At 31.6% G+C, this 21,113-nt stretch overlaps 1 protein-coding gene across 1 annotated transcript; it reads right to left on the bottom strand.

Annotated features, from left to right (window-relative positions):
- Positions 1–245: 245 nt before the first annotated feature.
- On the bottom strand, positions 246–19,911 carry LOC148271252 (methanethiol oxidase-like; the record flags this gene model as incomplete). The annotated part of the gene is made up of 3 exons (XM_088241614.1): positions 19,882–19,911; positions 19,652–19,837; positions 246–405 (listed from the first exon to the last, which is right to left on the bottom strand). Coding segments are annotated over exons 1-3 (376 nt in total), but the record flags the coding sequence as incomplete, so codon positions are not given.
- Positions 19,912–21,113: the final 1,202 nt, after the last annotated feature.

Below are 21,113 nucleotides of genomic sequence, written 5' to 3'. Positions count from 1 at the left end.
GATAAATTAGAGGAGTAAAAAGATAGAATTTGTTTCAAAGTATAAAAAAAAACGTTTTAACATTATAAATGAAAAAAAAAATCAATTGAATTTCTAAAAAACCTCGAGAATCTCTTCATTTCAAGACCACCGCGCTCTTCGCTATTTTCCTGAACCGATTCAAAGGAATATTAAGGCACAGTCATTTAAAACATAAAGCAATTTATTGATATTTATGTATCATAGAACCCTATTATTTTACCTACCCTTCATAGTCATCGTTTTCCCATCTATGAGAACAAAGTCACCCTTTGCGTTGTCGTTTGCATCCCCCATAGTTGAGATCATAATGTCTCCAGTCGCCAAGCAGTGGGTCGTGTGAGGGGTGGAACAGTTTAAGGCTTTCATCTCTTTACCGTCAATCACCTGAAAATAATTCAAATGGACGTATGTCAATGCTTTCTAGTCAAAAGTATCGAGCACTGACAAAATAAACAGTAAGTTTTTTTCTCGGGATACATATTATTTCGTTTTATTTTATTTTATTTGATAACCTTACATCTGAAACATAAATAAGATAAACATAAAAATAACAGCAAAATCCAAAGTCGTTTTATGTTTCCCATTACAAGCATAAACATGTATTTAACTCTTAAAAGACTGTGGTAAACAATAAAATATGGAATATTCTAAAGCTCAGACATTTGAGAAAAAAAATTGGAGACACACAATTTAATAACTCCTCTTCTATTATTTTTAAAAATAATTAATTTAGCTCTTTCATAGCAAAAAAAAAAAAAAATTCACGCGTGCGTCCCCCATCACTGCCAACAATCAAAAATAAAATAGTTAAATTAATTTAATTGAAGTTTTTAAATATTTAATTTAATTAAAACAATTTATTTTGTTGTATCATGCTACGTATTTATTCAAATGATTTAGAGAACAAGTGGGTTGTAAGTTTAACGATATATGAAGTGTGTCATGTTATATTGATCAAATGCCCGGGGAACATATTCGTAAATACCCGACGAGTTACCCGTTCGGGATGTTTCAGAATTCACTAAAAGTCGCTTCGTAAATAGCAGATGTGTCGGATGGATATACCTGACAAGTTATCCATCCTAGTAATAACCAAAACATATCAAATTATTTTACAAGATAGTTTTTTTGGCTTAGCTGAGATAATTCAATTCACTTCTCTATAATACCACAGATTGTGTGCGGACGAGCTACTACTTCACAAAATGATCACAGGTTAAAAATGCTTTTTTGCGAAGGACTTTTTCAGTGAACAATATAAAATTTAAAAACATAGATTACACAAATATCACTCTGTCAGATTAAAAATTGTCACTTAAAATACATTATGTGACTTGATAGACACTATAATAATACATATGTGTATCTCCCTTCCATCTATATCTTCTCTTCATGCATCCCTGTCCTAATCCCGCTCCATTAACTGCAGTAACTACACAAGTATCTTTAATTTTTAGATAAGATTTTCTTATTTATGACAAAATACATCGTTTTGAACTTTACATAATACATAACATTACATAATTTATTAGTACAAAACATTCCCAATTAGCACAAGTGCTGGTATGATGGAATGTAATATATTATGACACAATAGTTTTAATAAAAAGTCGATAAAATAACGTCACATATCACTCGTCATATGGGCGATAAGAACTGTTTTATAAGGGTTTTTTAAGTACGTATATTTTGTATATTTTTTAGGTCATAAGAAAGTGAAGTGTAGAAATTTATTGCTGTATCCACAAAACTATTTTTTTTCTGTTAGTCCTAGGTTGTTCGCAATTCAAACTATTTGACGCTCTTGTATTTATTTTATGTACGTATATTGCAGTTAAAATTAAATTTAATATTTTTCTTTATTTTATTATTTTTCATCTTAAATATCATCTTTACCTTTTTTGTGTAAATTAATTCATCTAAATTGAGCGTTTTTGTTATTCTATATAAATCTGTGGTTCTAGTATATTCATTAAAATTAAATATTATTTAAAATGTTTTATTTATTGTTCTTTGTATTCATTCTTGCATTTTTTTACTACATTGCGACCATATTAATAATCAATACACAAAATAATATGCTGTATAATTTTTAGTTATTTTTTTTAAATAAGATTAATTAGATCTTATATAATTCTTAGGTTTAATTTTTTTTTATAAATCTTGGGTAAAAGAAAATTTATATAAAAAAAAAAAAATTAAGCCAAATATGTAAGTATTATAAATGTTTGTAAAAGGCCGAATTGCCGTTTATGTTAATAAGATAAAATGAATCAACAAATAAAATGTGGAAATTTAAAAATGAAAAAAACTTAAAATGCATTATGTAACTTGATACCCACTATAATAATAAATATGTGTATCTCCCTTCCTCCTTATCCTGTTTTTATGCATCCCTGTCCTAATCCCGCCCCATTTATTAAAACTACTATACAAATAACTCTCTCAGATTTAAAATTGACACTTAAAATGCATTTTGTAACTTGATAGACACTATAATAATAAATATGTACATTTCCCCTCCCCTCCTTATCCTCTCTTCATTCATTTCTGTTCTGTTCCTGGCCCATTTACAAAAACTGTTACTTTAAAAACATTTATATATCTTCTTTTATTATTTAAAAAGAAATATATGAAAAAACATTTTTAAATGTATTATATTTACTTTACTTACTTTGCACAATTTGAAAACCTGTAATTGGTTCTGAGTGTATCCAATATATTTGTAATTAACTATTTATATGTTTGTCAAACTGTTAGTTTAGAAAATGAAATAAAATAAAAATACGGGAATATTTATGTTGACTGATGTTAGTAGGTGCCACTCAGCGATTTTGTGGCGCCACAAAATTTAACAATGCCGATAAATACATAACGAGCAGTCGGGTGATTCCAAAACAACCCAAACGGGAGAGAAAAGTGCATGTAAGGGTTTCCTATTAAAAACATGTGGTTTCAAATCGACATGTTGGTTTTACATTTATGTGCAACAACTGTGGTGAAGGTGTATAATGGGTTGTGCATGTTAATTTAATTATTGTCCTGACAAAAAGACGGGTACGTTTCGTCGGTAAGTGGTTATATAAAAATATTTTATAGCATGAGTATAGCTGATACTCGAATATTGCAAGTGATGTATGATTGCAAGACTCTATGCTCCTTAAGAACCGAATAAAAAAATAACGGTAGGTTTTATGTTTCCAGATTTTTTAAGGATAAATAACAAACAAACAAACAAACCATCACGCAGTTTCCCCGTTAGGATAGACAAAGAGGATAGAACGCCAGATCACTCTGTTTTTGCATACAGACCTCGCTTTCTCTACATTCATACATCTTCTCATGCACGCACGCCGATTATTCCCACTCTTGACATGTCCATCTTTAAGTGTTTGATGGACTTGATTGTGTCATATCTTTTTTGGTCTTCTTCGTTTTCTGCATCCATCAACATTCGCATCGTAGATCTTTTTAGCCGTTCTTTCGCTGTCCATTCGCTCTACATGTCCAAACCAACGCAGCACCCTTTCTTGATTCTGTCGATAATGCATTTCTGAGCCTTACACAGTTCATGGATCTCGACATTTGTGCACCTATCATACATCGTTTTAGCAGACATTCGCCTGAGGGATCGCATTTCGACAGCATTTAACCTACTTTCATCATTACTTTACCAATTCTATACTTCGCTTCTATACATTAGAGTTTGCTTTAGAACTCCATTTTAAACTGCTGGTTTTGCCTCCTGCGATAAACATTTGTTTGCCAAAGCATATTTCAGTGCACTTTTTACCCTGTTCCCGGCACTCACCCTCCTTTCAATATCTTTCTCTGTCTTCTCATCCCTAGTCAACATACTTCTCAGATACACAAATTCTTCTACCTGATTCAGAATATCTCCGTTAACACTGATCTCACATTAAGCTATTTTTTCATCCCTTTCAAAAACCATCACTTTCGATTTATCAACATTCATAAGCAAATCGCTTTTCTTGCATTCATCGTAGACTTTTGTTACCAATAATTTCGGGTCTTTTTAGCTGCTAGCAAGAAGCACGGCAATATCAATATACAGAAGTCAGTTAACAGTTAAACCACTCATTTTTGCTCCCATTCTTATATCTTTCCATTTTTTCATACAGTTATCGATGTATATGTTGAACAACTATGGTGACATTACACATCCCTGTTTGACTTCTTTAGGAATGTTAAACCACGATGTGAATGACCCATTTACCTTCACATATGCTGTGCTGTCTTTGTACAGTGATGCAAAAGCCCTTGTCAGGTTACCATTCACTCCAAACTCCGATAAAACCTTCCACAATTTCTCTCTGTCAACTCTATCAAATGCCTTTTGCAATGCGCAGAAAAGTTTGAGGTGTTTAACAAGAAATTTTTCTATCATATTTTGCAGAGCAAATATTTGATCCATATATTCTCTTCCATTTATAAATCCACTTTGTATATCCTACATTTTGTTTATCCCACAATCTATCTTTTGTCACTTCTCATACTACAGATAAATAACTAATTGTATATTTCTTAAAAATCTAATAAAAATTGTAATTACTTTCATCAAAATCATGGTTATCTGTAAGAAAGGGACTTAAATTTAATATGTTGATATTTATACTTGAATTTTTTCACGATAAATTACCAAAATATTTTAAGGATAAAGTTGTCTTAAACAAAAATTGTCATGAATATGCTACTAGACAAAAGGATAAAATAAGACTACCATTATTGAAAAGAGCCGAGTCGCAAAATTGTTTGATGTATAAGGGTTTAAAAATGTATGATGAGATGCCTGAATGTATGAAGAATGAAAAGTGTCTGAAAGAATTTAAAAATAAATGTATAAGTTACTGTAAGGAAATATAAATACATATAGATGATGTAAATGAACATAATAGTTTATATTAGTTTTAATATAAGCTAACTTAAGAAATTAATAAATAAAAGTAAAAACACTTATTTTAAAACGCCCTTTTTAATGTTTACATTATGTCCTTATAGGATATTGCAAAGCCTTTTGCCTAACGTTAGATACGTTCATTTCATAACTGATTTAACATCAATCAATCAAGTTCCATTTACCCTTCCTAGTATGACAGCCATCAATCATCTATATGAAAAAATAAGGAATCCCCTACCTTTAAATCCTAGTGTCGATCAAACATCTACGATATGCCTAAATTGGATAAATTTGTTATGAACCGCGTAAGAAACGCCTGACATTGAAGTATTTTTAGCCAGTTTTAAATTTTATTTTTGGATTTTGCAAGTAGATCACATATTGACGGGTTTCAATGTATATGTGTCATGAACCAAAACAAAATGAAACGGCTTTATACTGAAGTAAAAAAAAAATGTTTTTTCTGCACCTTGATCAAAAACATTTTTTAATAAAATTTAGGTTGAAAATAGATTTATTAAAAATACAAATTTATTAATTTTCTAACAAAATTTAATTAAAAAAAATATATTATGTGTTACACAACTATCAATCTCAATAAGAATAAAATTATGTTTCAACAGAGATGTAGAGCATTTTAGAGAAGGGAACAACGGAATCCGTGGCTTATCACGGCCTGATAGAACAGAGATTCAAGGTTCGAACCCCCATTTACTACAATTTGTTTCCCCTTTGCTAAAAGTGAGTTATTTACAACTCGTTAAAAATGTCCCCCAAATTATTCTTATTATTTTGTTTATATAAAATATTATTTTAATCATAGCATCCTGCAAATTTGATCTTTGTTAATTTTGTTTTATTGCTATTAAATTTATTAGCATAAAATATGTGGAATTTTTTTTACGGCTTACGTAACATACATTTTTATATTCTGTTTGCATATTATGTAAAACTGGTTATTTTCGTAAACTAAATAAAATAAAATATCTGTAATACGGCACTTTTGAGGTGATATACACAAAAATGGCACAAAGAAAATTATCCAGAATAAATAAAAAAGCAAAATTTATCTTTTTCCATCCAGGACGTAAGCTTGAATCTCTTTATCCAACTTTTAAGGAAAAATAAAAGTTATAAGTCTATATAATATCCACTACATTCATATTTCAATACAAATATACATTTATTTCTGGATTTATCAAAGTAAGATATAGGCACCCACATAATTCCAGAAATGGTAAAGAAAATTTAGCAAACAAATAAAAACAAAAACATTCCTAGGGGTTTAAGAGGTATTTCTCCAATAAAAAGAATAATATGTTTCTTTGAGGGATAACCAAGATAACCTTAAATCATTTTTATCTTAATATCATATAAAACGGCCAAAAGCAACATCAAAAAGGACACGAATTGAATTAGGAGAGCAGATGTAGCGTGATCCTGTCTCAATACTCCTTACAGAGTAGACGGATCAAAGGAAATTCTCTGTACACAATTTTGACTCGGGAACCGCACTTATGATAAAAAATTCTTCATTCACATATAAACTCAATTTTTCTAACACGTTTCAGTATTATATTGAATTATTTTTCATAAACAAATTGATGTTAAACAGGGTAATTAAGAAATATTTTCAATATTTTATTTATATTCAGTGTACACACATACGCGTACGCTCGGGCATACTGCCTCAAAACAATTTCTTCCCAACTACCCGACCCTTTCAATTTGCAAAAACCTGTGGTATATGAATTTGAGGACAATACTCACTCAATGTTATATATTTTGTTATTTAAAAAAATATATATTTATATTATTAACGAGCTGAAACTAACAATGCTTTGCTATTGCTAAATTTGAGTACATACTCGCATATAGATTAAATGACCACAATCAAAAGTTTGGTATCAATTATTGTATTTACTCCAAATAAGATATGTACGTAATCATTATTATTTTTGTGTTTCAGTTTACTAAATTGTAAGGACAGAAAATGTTGATAAATAGGTATCCGAAAATTGTTTTTCTGTCACTGTCTTGCAGATGCCTCCCCGACACTGTGCGAAAAAGACAACTGCGTATTAGACCTTTTGTTAAAATAGACAAAATAGACGTTTCGTTGTCCCGTTTTCCACACCTCAAAACAGGATGAATTTTATATTTTTTTTAGACAGAATACCATAATATTTGTTTTTTGCGTTTTTCAAAAATAGTATCATTTGTTTCCATGCGACCGAAAAGAAAGCAGATAAAACTGCGCTTTTTCGTGGTTTTTTGGATGCATCTAGTTTCAATAGTAAACAATTTTTCAAGATACAAATTAATAGGGAAATGCCGATGGTAAATGTCTATAGTGTGGGAAAAATCACTCTTCTTGTGCCATAATTCGGGGGCATTGTTTTGCAGTACATTTCCATCGTGCCTACCATGAAGAAATGAACTACAAAAGTACGTCGTCTATAAATAGACCATAGGTCGCAACGCCAGTCAGTCGATCCAACAAGTTCAATTCACCTCAGTCCAGCTCGACGAAATCATATGGTTCAAGTGTAGTCTCTTCAACCCATCATCGCCGCTACACTCGTGCTACACAACCAATGGCCGTATCTTTTTCGCCATGAAATAAATACGCATTAAACATCAACCTTGTGTTTTCTCTGTCAATCCCTAACTGGGGTAAGAGCTCCAACCAACCCTCAACAATCTATTCCTACATATGCATTCTCGTAGAATGCAACCCAAGTGATGGATAAAAAAAACATTCACACTTCTAACTTTTTTCTACTTAATAAATTGAAGATTTTAATAGCTATGAACACGTTCGTGAGAAAGATCCACATTTCCTTCAAAACCGCACGTAAATCGGTGTAGTAGTTATTCAGTCCATCAAAGACACACATACGAACATTTCCTTATGTATATATATTTATATTGTATCGATATTTAAAATAAATAATACACGAAAAAGATATTACTCCCAGAAGTTTTAAAAAATATAAAAAAACTTATTTGGGACGGCACATATTTTTTTTGTGATAATTCATAATATCAGTCAATACAAAGTTGTATGAAAACATAATGATAGACACAGTATCATACACTATTCATGGAAATTATATTGATGACCATCACTATCAAAAAATTCAAGCAATATCTTATTATTGCTACACTTACAGATTTACAATTTGACTTTTTGTTTTTTAGTTCATCGGGGTTCTGTAAAAATTCATTAAAATTGAAATCAAGTGGGAGGTTAGTCCAAGTCGAGAGTATTTGCCCACCATAATTGAGCCTCTGGGTTCATTTCCTGGCATTAGAAATTTTTGTTTTAAGCACTGCAATATTTCATTGTTCTCAGACTGGTACTTGTACCTTTTACTCGTATGTAATAAAAATAATCCAAACACGCTAATAAATGTGATTATGACTTAGCTTAAATGAAAAACTTCAGTCCTACGGAAAATTGGATACAATAAATGTTTTCTTGAACGCGGTAAAAATTGGAGCTTTAAATTAAAAAATAAAATAATAATCAACATTTTGATAAAAACGAACTATTTTTAACGCCGTAACTGTTTCATATGAATCAACCAATGATTAGAGAGTTATGGAAGATTTGCGGTTTGCTTACCGTGAATAGACCAATGGGCAGAATTGATATAGAATGAGCGAAAGAGAACCTTTGACGTCACACGCGGACTTATTTCAGAAATATAAAACTTTAAAAAATCATAGCGCTGATACTACGATACATATATAAAAATTAATTTAAAAAAATTAGGGCTTTGTTAAATTTATTTTTTTATTATTTTTATTTTTAATATTTTTTTATAAAACGTAAATGTTTTAAAAAAAATCGATACATATCATCTTTTACTCATCTAGTAAATGTTATAGCTGTAACTCTCCAAAAAAAGAGACTAACTCTTGTGCTTAGAGATTGACTTACACTGTTGTAATTGTTTATTTATAAGAGTTTATATATATTTAAATACAAGTGCATGAGAAGAAAAAAACAAAGGATGTATAAAGAAAAAACATAAAACAATAATACATTCATAATAATTAAAATTTAATTTTTACACGTGTTCAAAAAATGTTAGTAGATTTCCTTTAAATTTATTTATTAACAAATATATTATTTTAAAACCCCCTAAATTCCTTAATATAAAATTGATTGTTAATGTAAATATATTATTGTCTCCAAAAAACATAACAACGTCATTATTAGTTTAAGATTTAATAGTTTACGTTAGTAAACTTTTCTCAATTCCCTTATGCAGGATTTTAACTTGAGATTTTACATCTCCTGGACATGGAATAATGAAGTCAATTGTAGTCATATTAATTATTATGCATACCCACCATAATGAATAAGTGTATCTTAGTAAGTATGCACAGTACAAAGCTGGCATTTTCACAACATTATAATTAAATCATGGTCAGCTCTAGGACCAACCTAATATGACGTAATCAAAGCCTATCAATCAGCCTATTGAGCAGGTATTACCACACACGGCTGATTAAGTGCTGGATAATGCACTAAAGCTCTCCTCTGACAAAGGCTTTGGTAACCTGCTCCATAGTCGATAATTACTAAATCTCTGTAATTACTCACTCTGAATCGTTTCATTTAAGTTCAGTTTTATTTCTATTATTTTTTGCGTGTCTGGATAAAATTAGGAATACAGTCTTGTGTGTGAAACTGAACAAGAATCCTGGACTCTATTATTTCCCAAAATACTAGACCGTCTTTTTGCTTAAACCGGTACTAACTTAATCTCACCGAAATGTATCTAAACTTAGCTGGTAATAAAAGTTATATGTTACTAATTACAGTAAATAAACGTTCTGCAGCGCTGAAACTAAAAAAAAAACATTCTCAAGGGGATGGTCTTCCAAATATTGTTGCTAAAGCAATTTTTTTGTACGGACCTACCTTTTGCTTTGCTATTTTTGTACTTTAAGTTCCCTTCATAATATTTGTACTTTATTCAATTTTTCGCTTCAAATTTCTTCAAATCCCTATAATTTTATAATTTTTATGCTGCAGACAGTTAAAAAGGATAACTGACCCAATTATATTTTCTTTTGTACGTGTATAGGTAAATAGGTATGACCAACCTGTTTTTTTTTCTTTATTGGGGCCTTCTAACAAAACATGATAACATCGGATGAATTTACAAATTATACAACAACAACAAACCACACACAAAGGGTAGGCATAGAGGACCGAACGCCACATCACTCTATATATGCATACAAATCTCGCTCCCTCAACATTCATACATCTTTTCATGCACGCGCGCCAATTATTCCGACTTTTGACAAGTCCATCTTCAAGCATTAGTAGGATTTGGTCATGCCATATCTTTCTCGGTCTTCCTCTATTTCTGCATCCATCAACATTTGCATTGTAAATATTTTTAGCCGTTCTTTCTCCGTCCATTCGCTTTTCATGTCCAAACTAACGCAGAGCTCCTTTCTCGATGTTGACGATAATGCTTATCTCAGCCTTACATCATTAACGGATCTCAACATTTTTGCATCTATCGTACATAGTTTTACCACACATTTGCCTGAGGGATCTTATTTTGACAGCATTCACTCTACTTTCATCCCTGTTTTTCCAAGTCCATACATCGCTCCCATATATCAGAGTCACTGCATTGAACTGCTAATTTTGCCTCATGCGACAAACATTTATTTGCCTTAATTTATTAATTAAAATAAACATAAAAACAATACAAACAGAAAGAAACAACAGTAAAGACACAAATAATCGGTAACAAAAATATATTTACTTTTCGAAAAACAAAAATATATACAGCATTTACATATGAATATTCCAATTACAAATATGCAGTTTAAAAGAACACAGAAATTTGTCACACTGATTAAAAAATTACAAAGGTTTAAGTTTAAAAGAACAAAGTCGTTCAGCAAATTAATAATAATTAAAATTCTTTATTTCAAATCGTATCAATCAAACACATTAAAATACTTTCGTTTAAAAGAAAAAAAAAAAGAAATGAAAAAAATTATATCCTTATTGAGGCCGCTTAAGTGCAAGATCAATTTGAACTTTAATCATCACCACTCGTTTTCACAACCCCAATATGTACATATATTAGGATGGTTCGATTTCTATTTTTTTGGAAATTGAAAGTGGCCCTATGCGGAAAATATGTTCTATAGCCTACAGAACACGGGAAAAATAAACAAAAAAAAATATTTTTCCAATAACTTGATAATTTTCCGCGAGACTGTTAAAGTTTAGGTATCTTAACATTTTCATGGTGGTATAAATTTTTTTTTTTTTTCTCCATACAAGATCGTCCACCCTAATGTATATATAGTAGCGAGCACTGAAATCTTTCCAAACTGAAAATACAAATTATTAAACAACACTGTTTAAAGATGAAATACAAAAAAGTACCAATTTAGTGACCAAAGATGTTTTTTTTTCATAATTTTATAGTTAATTAGTAAATTCTCGATTTTTTCGCAAGAAAATGAAAAATTCTCATATAATTTTAAAACCATATATTTATTTAGAATAAAATAACATAGGAACGTTACACTAACAATGATCAAAAACCAACAAAATCAGCACTTTGTTGTTCCTTCTTTTTTTTATTACTGCTTCAATACGTTTTAGCATGGATTTCACCAAATTTTGTATGTAGTCTTGGGAAAAATTTCAAACCACACTTTTTCGATGATGTTTTAAAGTTTTTCTTTAACGAAGGCTTAAGTTTATTTATTTCAATTGCCATTTTATGCCACAAGTTCTCGATGGGGTTTAGGTCAGGACTATTTCCAGGCCAATCCAGTGTTGGAACTCCATGAATTTTCATCTATTCTTTGACCTTAAAATGATTTCAATAGTTTCATGTTTTTTAAATATATTTATTTTTGAACATTATAAATCACAATATCAGAAGAAAATAATACTTACATCTTGGAAAATGCACTCAGAAATATAGGATTAGTGAATTTCAATTAACGGGAATAATAACTTGCGGAACCTTTAAAATTTTTAATACAATCTAACACTGCAGTGTGACTGTATCCATCCTAAATTGCAATAGCTTTGAACCTCCCTTTTTGCATCGCCATAGATAAAATTGTTTATTTTATAAATCGCTTTATTGCTTAAATTTTGCCATAATTCACAAAAGTATTAATACTCGATGTCAACACATTGAAAGTCACAATAAAACTGGTCACATTATTTGAGTAAGACCATATTCTAGTCGGAAAAAAAAGGGTGGGGGTAATTAGTTCTTTGAACTAATTTATACCTGCACTAGCCCTTTCTAATATGTGGAAAGATTTTAGTGCTCGCTACTTTATAATATTATGTGTAGATATAATGTTGTAATTGTTAAACTTTGCCTATAAAGTAAGAAATAAGTAGGGACCCGAAAATTTAACAGTTCATTTTTTTAAGACATTATAACAATTAGAATACTTTATCAAGTTTTGACTATTCCTCATATTTAAATTCTTCACCAGTGACCAGGTTTCTTTGTGACAATTATCGTCAGACTAAATAAAGTGAAAGCAAAGATTACTAATCATGATTTTAAATAATAATGGGAATAAAAGAGTTTGAATGAAATAAATAATATAATAATAATCATTACACATCTAAATTAAAGTATTGTTTTAACATGCGTCGGGGCTCAGTTGGTCTGACGACTAACTGTGAAACTGGAGTCACTGGTTCGATTCCTGCCAGTTGCAAAAAAAAATACCGAAATATTTTTTCTCAATTGGTCTGGTTGTTGTAGTGTATATTTCATAACCTTCTTCCATATCCCCCCTTTCCCACCTGCTGACAAGCCTATAAAAAGAGGTTTAGTGGGTTAATCCTTTTTAAAAATCAGATGGTAAAAAACAGATGGTAAAAAACAGATGTTAAAAATATAGTTGGTAATATAACTAGTCTCACACCAGCCTGACGATGTTGTTCACGGAAAAACCCGGTACACAAATAAAACAAAAATGACGTTAAAACTAAGTTATGTTTTTTGCTTATTATTTAAATGCAGCGCAGTTAATTTTCGCAAAAATTAATTATAACTGACCTTTGCTGAACAAAAGTTTATAAATAATTGAGCAATAAATTTTTATTTAGTTTTAAAGTGTTGGACTAAAGTTTGCCGCATTACATATTTAACTTTCTGTGGTTGATGCAGTCCATTTGGCTCTTAGATTTGTGGTGTAAGTTTCCAACCACCTAACCACTAAGGTAGGGTGAAACCAAAAAGCAAATAGCTTTACTGGTAAATGTTGAAAACTGGCCTTCAAATAATACGTATGTTGAAATTTCAAGTACTTTTTAGTATCATAAATTATTATCTTAATCACTTTTATTTGAATAAAATATATATTTTCTCTAATCTAAACTTTCTGATTTCGTATAATATTTGATGTGCTGTGTTGTTTAAGTTTATTGTTTGTCCTAGCTTAACACGAGACTTTGGTTCCATGGAGTTGGGACGTTTTCAATAAAATTCGCAAATAAAATATAGTACCGTGAGAATAAAATAAATTATGTATAAATGCATTGGTAAAAAAATTAAATCAACAACTCATTTTAAATTATATTGTAGCAATGAATAGTAAGGACTAGAAACGAACCTAAAGAATGTACTTCATTTATCAGAGTATAAATTCATTGAACTTGTTTTCTTATTTCTTTTATTAATGCTGTTTTATTGAAACAAAATCAACGTTATATTTGAAATTATAAAAACAAAAAAATATTTGACATTCAAAGCACAAATGTAAAAAAAACTTTTCAATGATAGTTTGACAAGAAACGGTATTACAAATCTTAAGTTTTATCACGGTCAAAAAACAAACATCCGCGGGGTATAGCAAATATTCTCTACTTTATTCTAGAAATACATAATTGATTCAATCCGCTCTTTTTTTAAAAAGCCTTTATTTTTGGATTACAGAAATTAAAGTGAAAACTTAACAAAGAAACGTCCAATAGAAAGAAGCCTCTAAGGATTTTTAGCGGCAGATTAAGGATTTTAATCGCCTTACAATTCATAACGAAATGCCCCATTAAAGGCACTTTCCTTTGTCCATATTGTCTTCAGTGGTATTTTCCTTTTACGATTTCATTGTCTTTATACCGCTTCTTCTTCAGGACATACCCTGCTTTATCTTACCAAATATCTGATAAAAGACCACTAACCGCAATGTCAAGTCATCTATTAAATTAAATTCCATAAAAATCAATTAGGGAAAGTAATTTTTAAATAAGTACGTAAAAATAACGATTCCATGTCTTGTAAAATACTCACTTGTATAATATGACAGGTGAGAACTTTATACTTTAATTATTTCAGGCACATGACAAGTTAAGGATACTAATAATCAGTCCAAATAAGTTATCGTCATATCAAATATGACATAGATGATTACATATTGTTACACCGGAAACCTTTTTTGATGCGGGTTATAGGTAACGCCATTCTCTAAAATGTTCTCTATTTATATTGTCATATGTTAATCTTAATAGAAGACGTAATCCAGTTCTTGTCTGCAGAAATTTAAACCAATTAGAAACATTGTTGGTTATTTTTTTATTCACAACGGTTCTTAGTATTTTTTTTCTAATATTTAAATTGGGGTCACATTATTTGTAACCCTTCATGCGCCCTTTGGTTGCAGTATTTTTATTATCTAGCCCCTATATACGGGTTGTCCGCAGGTGGATTTGACACTTAAAAAAACTATTAATTATGTATTAAATTCTATTTATCTATAATTACAATAAAAAATAATGCGGATTTTCATTTTGAATCTCAGAACTCAGAACCAATTAAATTTTTATGTTTTTAAATATTTCATTTTGTAATACACTAGGCCATTAAAAAATATCTTCATGCTGTACTGTACAGCAGAGTGTTCACTCAAGCGAACTTCCACTGTCAAAGACTTGGGAATTATGTTTGAAACTAAACAGAAATTTCATACTCAATAGGCGTTGTCTGTGACAATGCGCGCAAAATGATGTGATTTGTTCTTCGAACTAATAAGGTGTTCTAAAGCTTCTTTATAACTCATTGGAAGGAAGCAGACTTGAGTGTGGATCTCTGATCTAGGCGATCCACGAGTTGAAGTACTCTGTTATGCTGGAGATGGTTCAGAAGAAATTTCTGAGGTATCTTTACTTAAGAAAGTACAAATACTATCCGTGCTTGTACTCGTCAGTCTTTATACTGAATATCCTTGGCTACAGTAGTTTGGGGAAAATAAGAAATGTATTTGGTTATTTATTTTTTCCGATTGATCTGTAGTATTACGATCAACTTAGGTGTAATGGAGAGTTTTTTTTTACGTTAGAGAACGAACTAACTACATGGGCCGCTTAAACTGTTTTATCTTCCTGCTTGCAAAACCAGCCTACCAATGGTAATACCAGTAGAAAAAAAAATGTTTTTACTCAACCGAATCTCTTCGAATATCAACATCTTTCGTGTTACTCAAAGAAATTTCAGAGATGATAGCTTCCTTTAACTCTGTATTTTACTGAGTAATTTTATTTTACTGTTTTATCTTAATATATCTCTGTTTTTATCACATTTCAATTGTATTGCCATTTTTTTTGTATTATGTTTACCTTGAATATATTTTTGCAATGTTTATAAATGTATTCAATAAATAACTTGAAAATAACATGACCCAGATGGTGTCCGTTTTGTTGCTATCACTCTTGCAACCGAGACATGAAATCGGCCAAAACTCAATCGCGGAGATATGGACTGATCTCACGTCGGATGTTTTCCTGCAGGGCGATTATTGTTGAAGGAAAATTGCTGAACATACAACATTTTAAATAGTGTACACATTAGAAAAAATTACACGAAGTATGATCAGGGGATCTTGGGAGCCAGTCTATGTCACCAAAGCGCCTTATTAATTTTTCGGAAAAAATGCTTCTTACCTCAGTCATTGATGCTCTAGCTATGTACGCGGTGGCTTAATCCTACTATGAATGGGTTAACTTATTAATGTGATCAAGTGGCAGTAGTTTTGGTACAAAAAAATATCCACCATCGAGCAGTATTGTTCTGAAGTCCCTGTTGTACGATTACAAAAAAGAGACATAATTACACGTTGGCGTCGGCTGGAAATGGCGCACTAAGCAGCGGTTAAGCTATGAAATGGCTTTTGATTAACTTATTCTTGAATATTTTGTTTATTGACGTACTTTGCAGCATAAACATATGCCTCTTCACTAAAAGTGTAGCTCAAACATGTTGGAGTAGAAACTCCTTTCAAAATAACTCCGGCTTAGTTCATTCGGAGGGCCGTGTGTGCTCATTTTCTTTCAACTGCTGGATGATTTGTAGCTAGTAGGGATGAAATTTTGAATTATTCTTCAAAATATTGTAACTCGAAGTATTTTTAATGCCAGTAGATGCTGCAACATAACTGTCAGATTTGCGAGGATTTCACAAAATTTTGTCTGACACGGTATACGTTTTCCAGGCTACAAATTGAAGTTGAAGGACCAGATCTAGTTTCATTTCCTACTTTCTGATCCTATTCTTTTAATATTCTGCATCTACGTATTTATCAACAGGTTCGATGGCTATTGCTTAATTCTTGAATATCGATGACAAAAAGGTCGCCTTGCTACATTGGTTGAAATCTTGTTTACAAAACATGCCTCAACCGCATTTGCCTGATAGGCTCATAATGAATAGAAAATCCGCAACACTCCGCGTCGAATGATCTCTATCCCCTATCCCTCCACTGCGCTGCCACTACTCTAACCAGACACAGCTTGCCCTCAATGCCCAACACATACTGCACACCGCATCTGATGACATAAATCTCCTTGGCAGTGCCTACATACGCGGAAAAGTTGCTCGTTGCCGAACGAGCCATCTGTAATCTATTAGTCTTAGCATTTTTGTGTTGAAAGAAAGTAATCCAGAAGAACATGAAATGCACTTCATTGGATTGAGAAAAGGGGGAAGTGAATTTTTCAGTGACTGGGATTTAATTGATTAGACATAATCAATTCGCCGAAATGATAACAAAACTTTTTAAACCAGAACCAGACACATCGCGATTTAAAATTTCAAATCTGCCCACATACACTCTGTTTTATAAACATTTAACAAAATCACAAACGAGAAACTAGAATCCCAACCGCCTGTGCGCTTTGTAGCTACAAAATGTATTGGGATGTTTATTTTACAGCCCCTTTGGGGTGATTTTCACAAAAATGGCTATTTAAAATTAATTCAAAATACCTAGGATTTATACATTACGTTGTTTTTGAAGACTGCATGATTTCTGAAATTGATTTTGCAAATTGCTTGTCGCAATAATCTTTTTTTTATCGTAAGTATTAAAAATTACAAGAATTAAAGAAGTTTCCATCAAAATTTGTGGTATTTAAAACGTACAGTTGTTAGCCATGTTTAAAACCTACATCGAAAATGTAAAATTTTACATGATTATTTATTTTGGATCGTATTTATTTTCTTTCCATCAATTAAGGGTGTTTTCTAGCTTTTCATAACGGAAATATTAATTTAGATGTTCATTCTTCAACCCCTATTATTGTATTTTCGACGTGTGTTCCCGTCGAAGGCAGATGTCAGGAAATATAATAACGTGAATTATGTTTCCATAATATTCATTCGAAGGTAAATATTATTATCATCATTCTTCCGTGCGTGTAATTTAACGCAATTAATTCAGTTTTTGAATAATATTATTTGAAAATTACATAATATAATGATGAATATATTATATTATATTAGGAACAATTAAGTCTTCAGAAAACAAATATTTATGCAGACGTTCAGAATGTCAAACTGATGAAATTTAAATTAAGAAATCAATTATTATTTCGTTATAATTTAAATAGTGTTTGTACCCAGGCATTTAATTAATAAATATTTTTTGACCTTTTTTGACCTGGATAAAGAATACAGTTTTGCGTGATACAGAACCCGGTATGAATGTTTTCGACCAGCTGCTCTTAGGTAAAAATCCTTAATACGGAAATCTAGCGGAGATATGTCCGCCTTTTTGTGAAGCAGTTGACGCGTTTGCCTACCATTCTTGAGATCCTGGGGTTGATTCCTGGCAGAATGGACGTGAAATATCGTTTTTTAAAGTTTTTTGAATGGCATCTGAAGCGTAAGACTGATTACCTTATCATCATGCAGCATGCACGAATGTTTGTAGACATAGCTGAATTCCACTTCATTGGGAGTTATTTAGATATAAATTTATTACAAAAAAAGGGAAAACATATTTTAGAGGAAATATGGAAATCTAGACAGTTACATGTCTTACGACCTGTAATTGGCTGGTTATAGTGGCCACATTATACTACACCATAAGAATAATGTTTTATTTATTGTACGCATTTTCATGAATGAAAAAAATACGCATAATATTATCCGATAAAAAAATAAATAAAATGGTGTAGTATTCATTAAAAAATGCTCCCTTATTTTAAAATCCACATTGGATGGTAACTAAAGAAAATTTTCTAGCCACTGCGATGGTTCTCGCCACCAACGTCGCTGAAATTGGTGCTACAAATGATGTTCCTAATGCACAAAAGTATTTGTGTTACTATTTTTGGTATTCACAAAGTAATAATTGGGTTCTGGTCCCATGAATAGTCTGCGGACTTACAGAGCAAAGGTCCGAGGTTCGAACCCCACTCTACCCCATTATATTATTACGTTTTGCTAATGGTGTATTTTTTTTTGAAAAACTGAAATATTTTGGTCACTCGTAAGAATGCAAATATATATTTTTTTTAAATGTAAAACTAAACTAGAAAGAGCCATGCGGATAACAGTTGGAGCAAAGTTCCGACTAGTGCGCGTTGTGATTGATCATATTACTAAAAAATATTGTATAATTGCATCGAATGTTGCATTTTCGGTGACATGAGATTGCAAACATGGTTCATCAAATACACCACATTGAAGTTAAGACTCATAAAGACCTGGCGGAAGGCATTCAAAGCAAATTTACTGTTAAGGATCCCTTTAATAACACTCTTAACATAACTGCAATGTAAAGAATAATATTCATTCTTGGCTATAGCATGTACTCTGGAGTTCCTCGCAGTAACTACAATGTATACCGTGCTGGAGTAAAAGGAAAAAGAATAAGCGGAAAGCAACTGAAGAAAAATTTGCCAAATTCAATGTTTTAATAGCGGTGGATCATAATAGAACTCAGCTAATCTTTACGGCTGATATGGGGTTGTATCGAAAAATCTAACATTTTGAAGAAGACAAATTTTAATGTTCCGAATTGTTATCTCCAACAACACACTACACACTGTTTTACCTTTCGGTTTACACATTCAACCTGCATCTGGTCATGCCGATAGAAAAAACAGTCAGGCAGCTGAACACAATCCCTTTGGAAATCGAAAACTTTTACATCAAAGAAACTAAATTTGAGAGGCAAATACTCTTATTGGAGAACAAGGAGAGCCTTCATAATATTTGGCCATTACTCGAGGATTCTTGGCCTGATATGTTGTCCCAATTTTACGCCTCTGATATTTTGTTTTCTTTGTAAAGTTATTTTGGTCGTATAAAATGAATATGAATCAGAGTCTTAAGGTTGAAGCCCTCAATGTAAATGCGGTGGGTTTTATAATATGTATGAATATCTTTGTGCTACCTTAGCCATTTTTGGAGCTTTAGGGTTGCTTGCGGTATCCACAAAGAAAACTTTGTTAGAATGGAGACTCGGGAGGACCAGGTGGTCTCTGGTAGCGGTTGGATCGCCATGGCAACTGGAGCAAGTGTTCCATCCGCTATGGTGAATCTCGTCCCCAACTCCCCCAACGTAAGTGCGATGAATGATCTAAACAAACAAAAAAGATAAATTAAAATCATTACAAGTATTACCTGATTGAAGCATTTGGATCTGTATACCATCAGTCATATTTGAAATGTTTAACATAATTTAAATTATTGTCTTCATCATCAACCGTCTCTTGTCCAATGGTGAACATAAGCCCCCCCCCTTTAGTCTCCATATTTCCCTATCCTGAGTCAACCCCATCCAACCACTTCCTGCAACTCGTCTTATGTCATCAGACCACCTTGTCTGAGGCCTGCTGACACTTCTTCTACCCGTTCTGGGTCGCCAAGATTCCAGGACTTTTTTGGTCCATCTAAAGACTGTTATTCTGGCTATATGACCAGCCTAGCTCCATTTCTGGTTGGCAGCCCTATGGACCACATCGGTGGCCTTTGTTCTCGCTCCAATCCATACATTGGTTTTTCTGTCTCTCAATGAAATACCCAGCATTCTTCTTTCCGTGGCTCTCTGTGTCACTGATAATGTGTTTAATTTTTTTTTCGTGAACACAAAAGTTTCACAGCCATATGTCAGAACACAAGCATCAAAAAGCTTCTTCTTTAAGTAATGTGAATGATACTTTTTTTATATTTTAAGATATATGAGAGCTTACCAAAGGTAGCCCATGCTAAACTTTGCCTCTTTTCTAATTTTACTTGTTGATTATTTTTCCCGAGCTTTATTTTGTGTCCTAAGTATATATAACTATAAATCTTTTCAATGATTTGTCCATTTACTAAGATGTTACATTATTGGTTTGCATCACTCATTACTTTAGTTTTTGGAGCATTCATTTTCAAGCGTATTTTCAGTGATGCTGTATTAACTTCGTTTATCATGTTTTCGAGTTCTTTCTCATCTTTAGCAAATAGGACTATATCATCTGCAAATCTGAGATTGCTAATGAGTTTGCCGTTGATGTTAATACCCTTGTTGTTCCAGTCAAGAGTAATTATTAAGAATTATTCTCTTAAGTTTAAACATTTTTTTTGGTGTGTGAATGAGTGTCCTACACTAATATACAAAGACATTTTCAATATTTTTGTACATACTGTTTGATGACCCAATAAAATAAAAAAATAAATAAGCGTATGCCGAATATTTGAAAAAAATATTTCCGTTTTTTTAGTTCAGTTTATAACAAGAATGGGCATTCACTAGGCAAATAAACTGTTATTAGCTAGTTTAAAACGCCACTTTAGGCGCTGTTTAATATTCATCATTCTGCCTTTGTTTGAACATTTGAATTTCTTTAATTCACATTACACAATGTGTA

This window comes from Micrasema longulum, unplaced genomic scaffold, assembly GCF_059751315.1.
Source record: "Micrasema longulum isolate JH-2025_06_02 unplaced genomic scaffold, ASM5975131v1 h1tg002997l, whole genome shotgun sequence".
In the NCBI taxonomy this organism is placed as follows: Eukaryota; Metazoa; Arthropoda; class Insecta; order Trichoptera; family Brachycentridae; genus Micrasema; species Micrasema longulum.
This window is presented reverse-complemented; position numbering and strand designations above follow the sequence as displayed.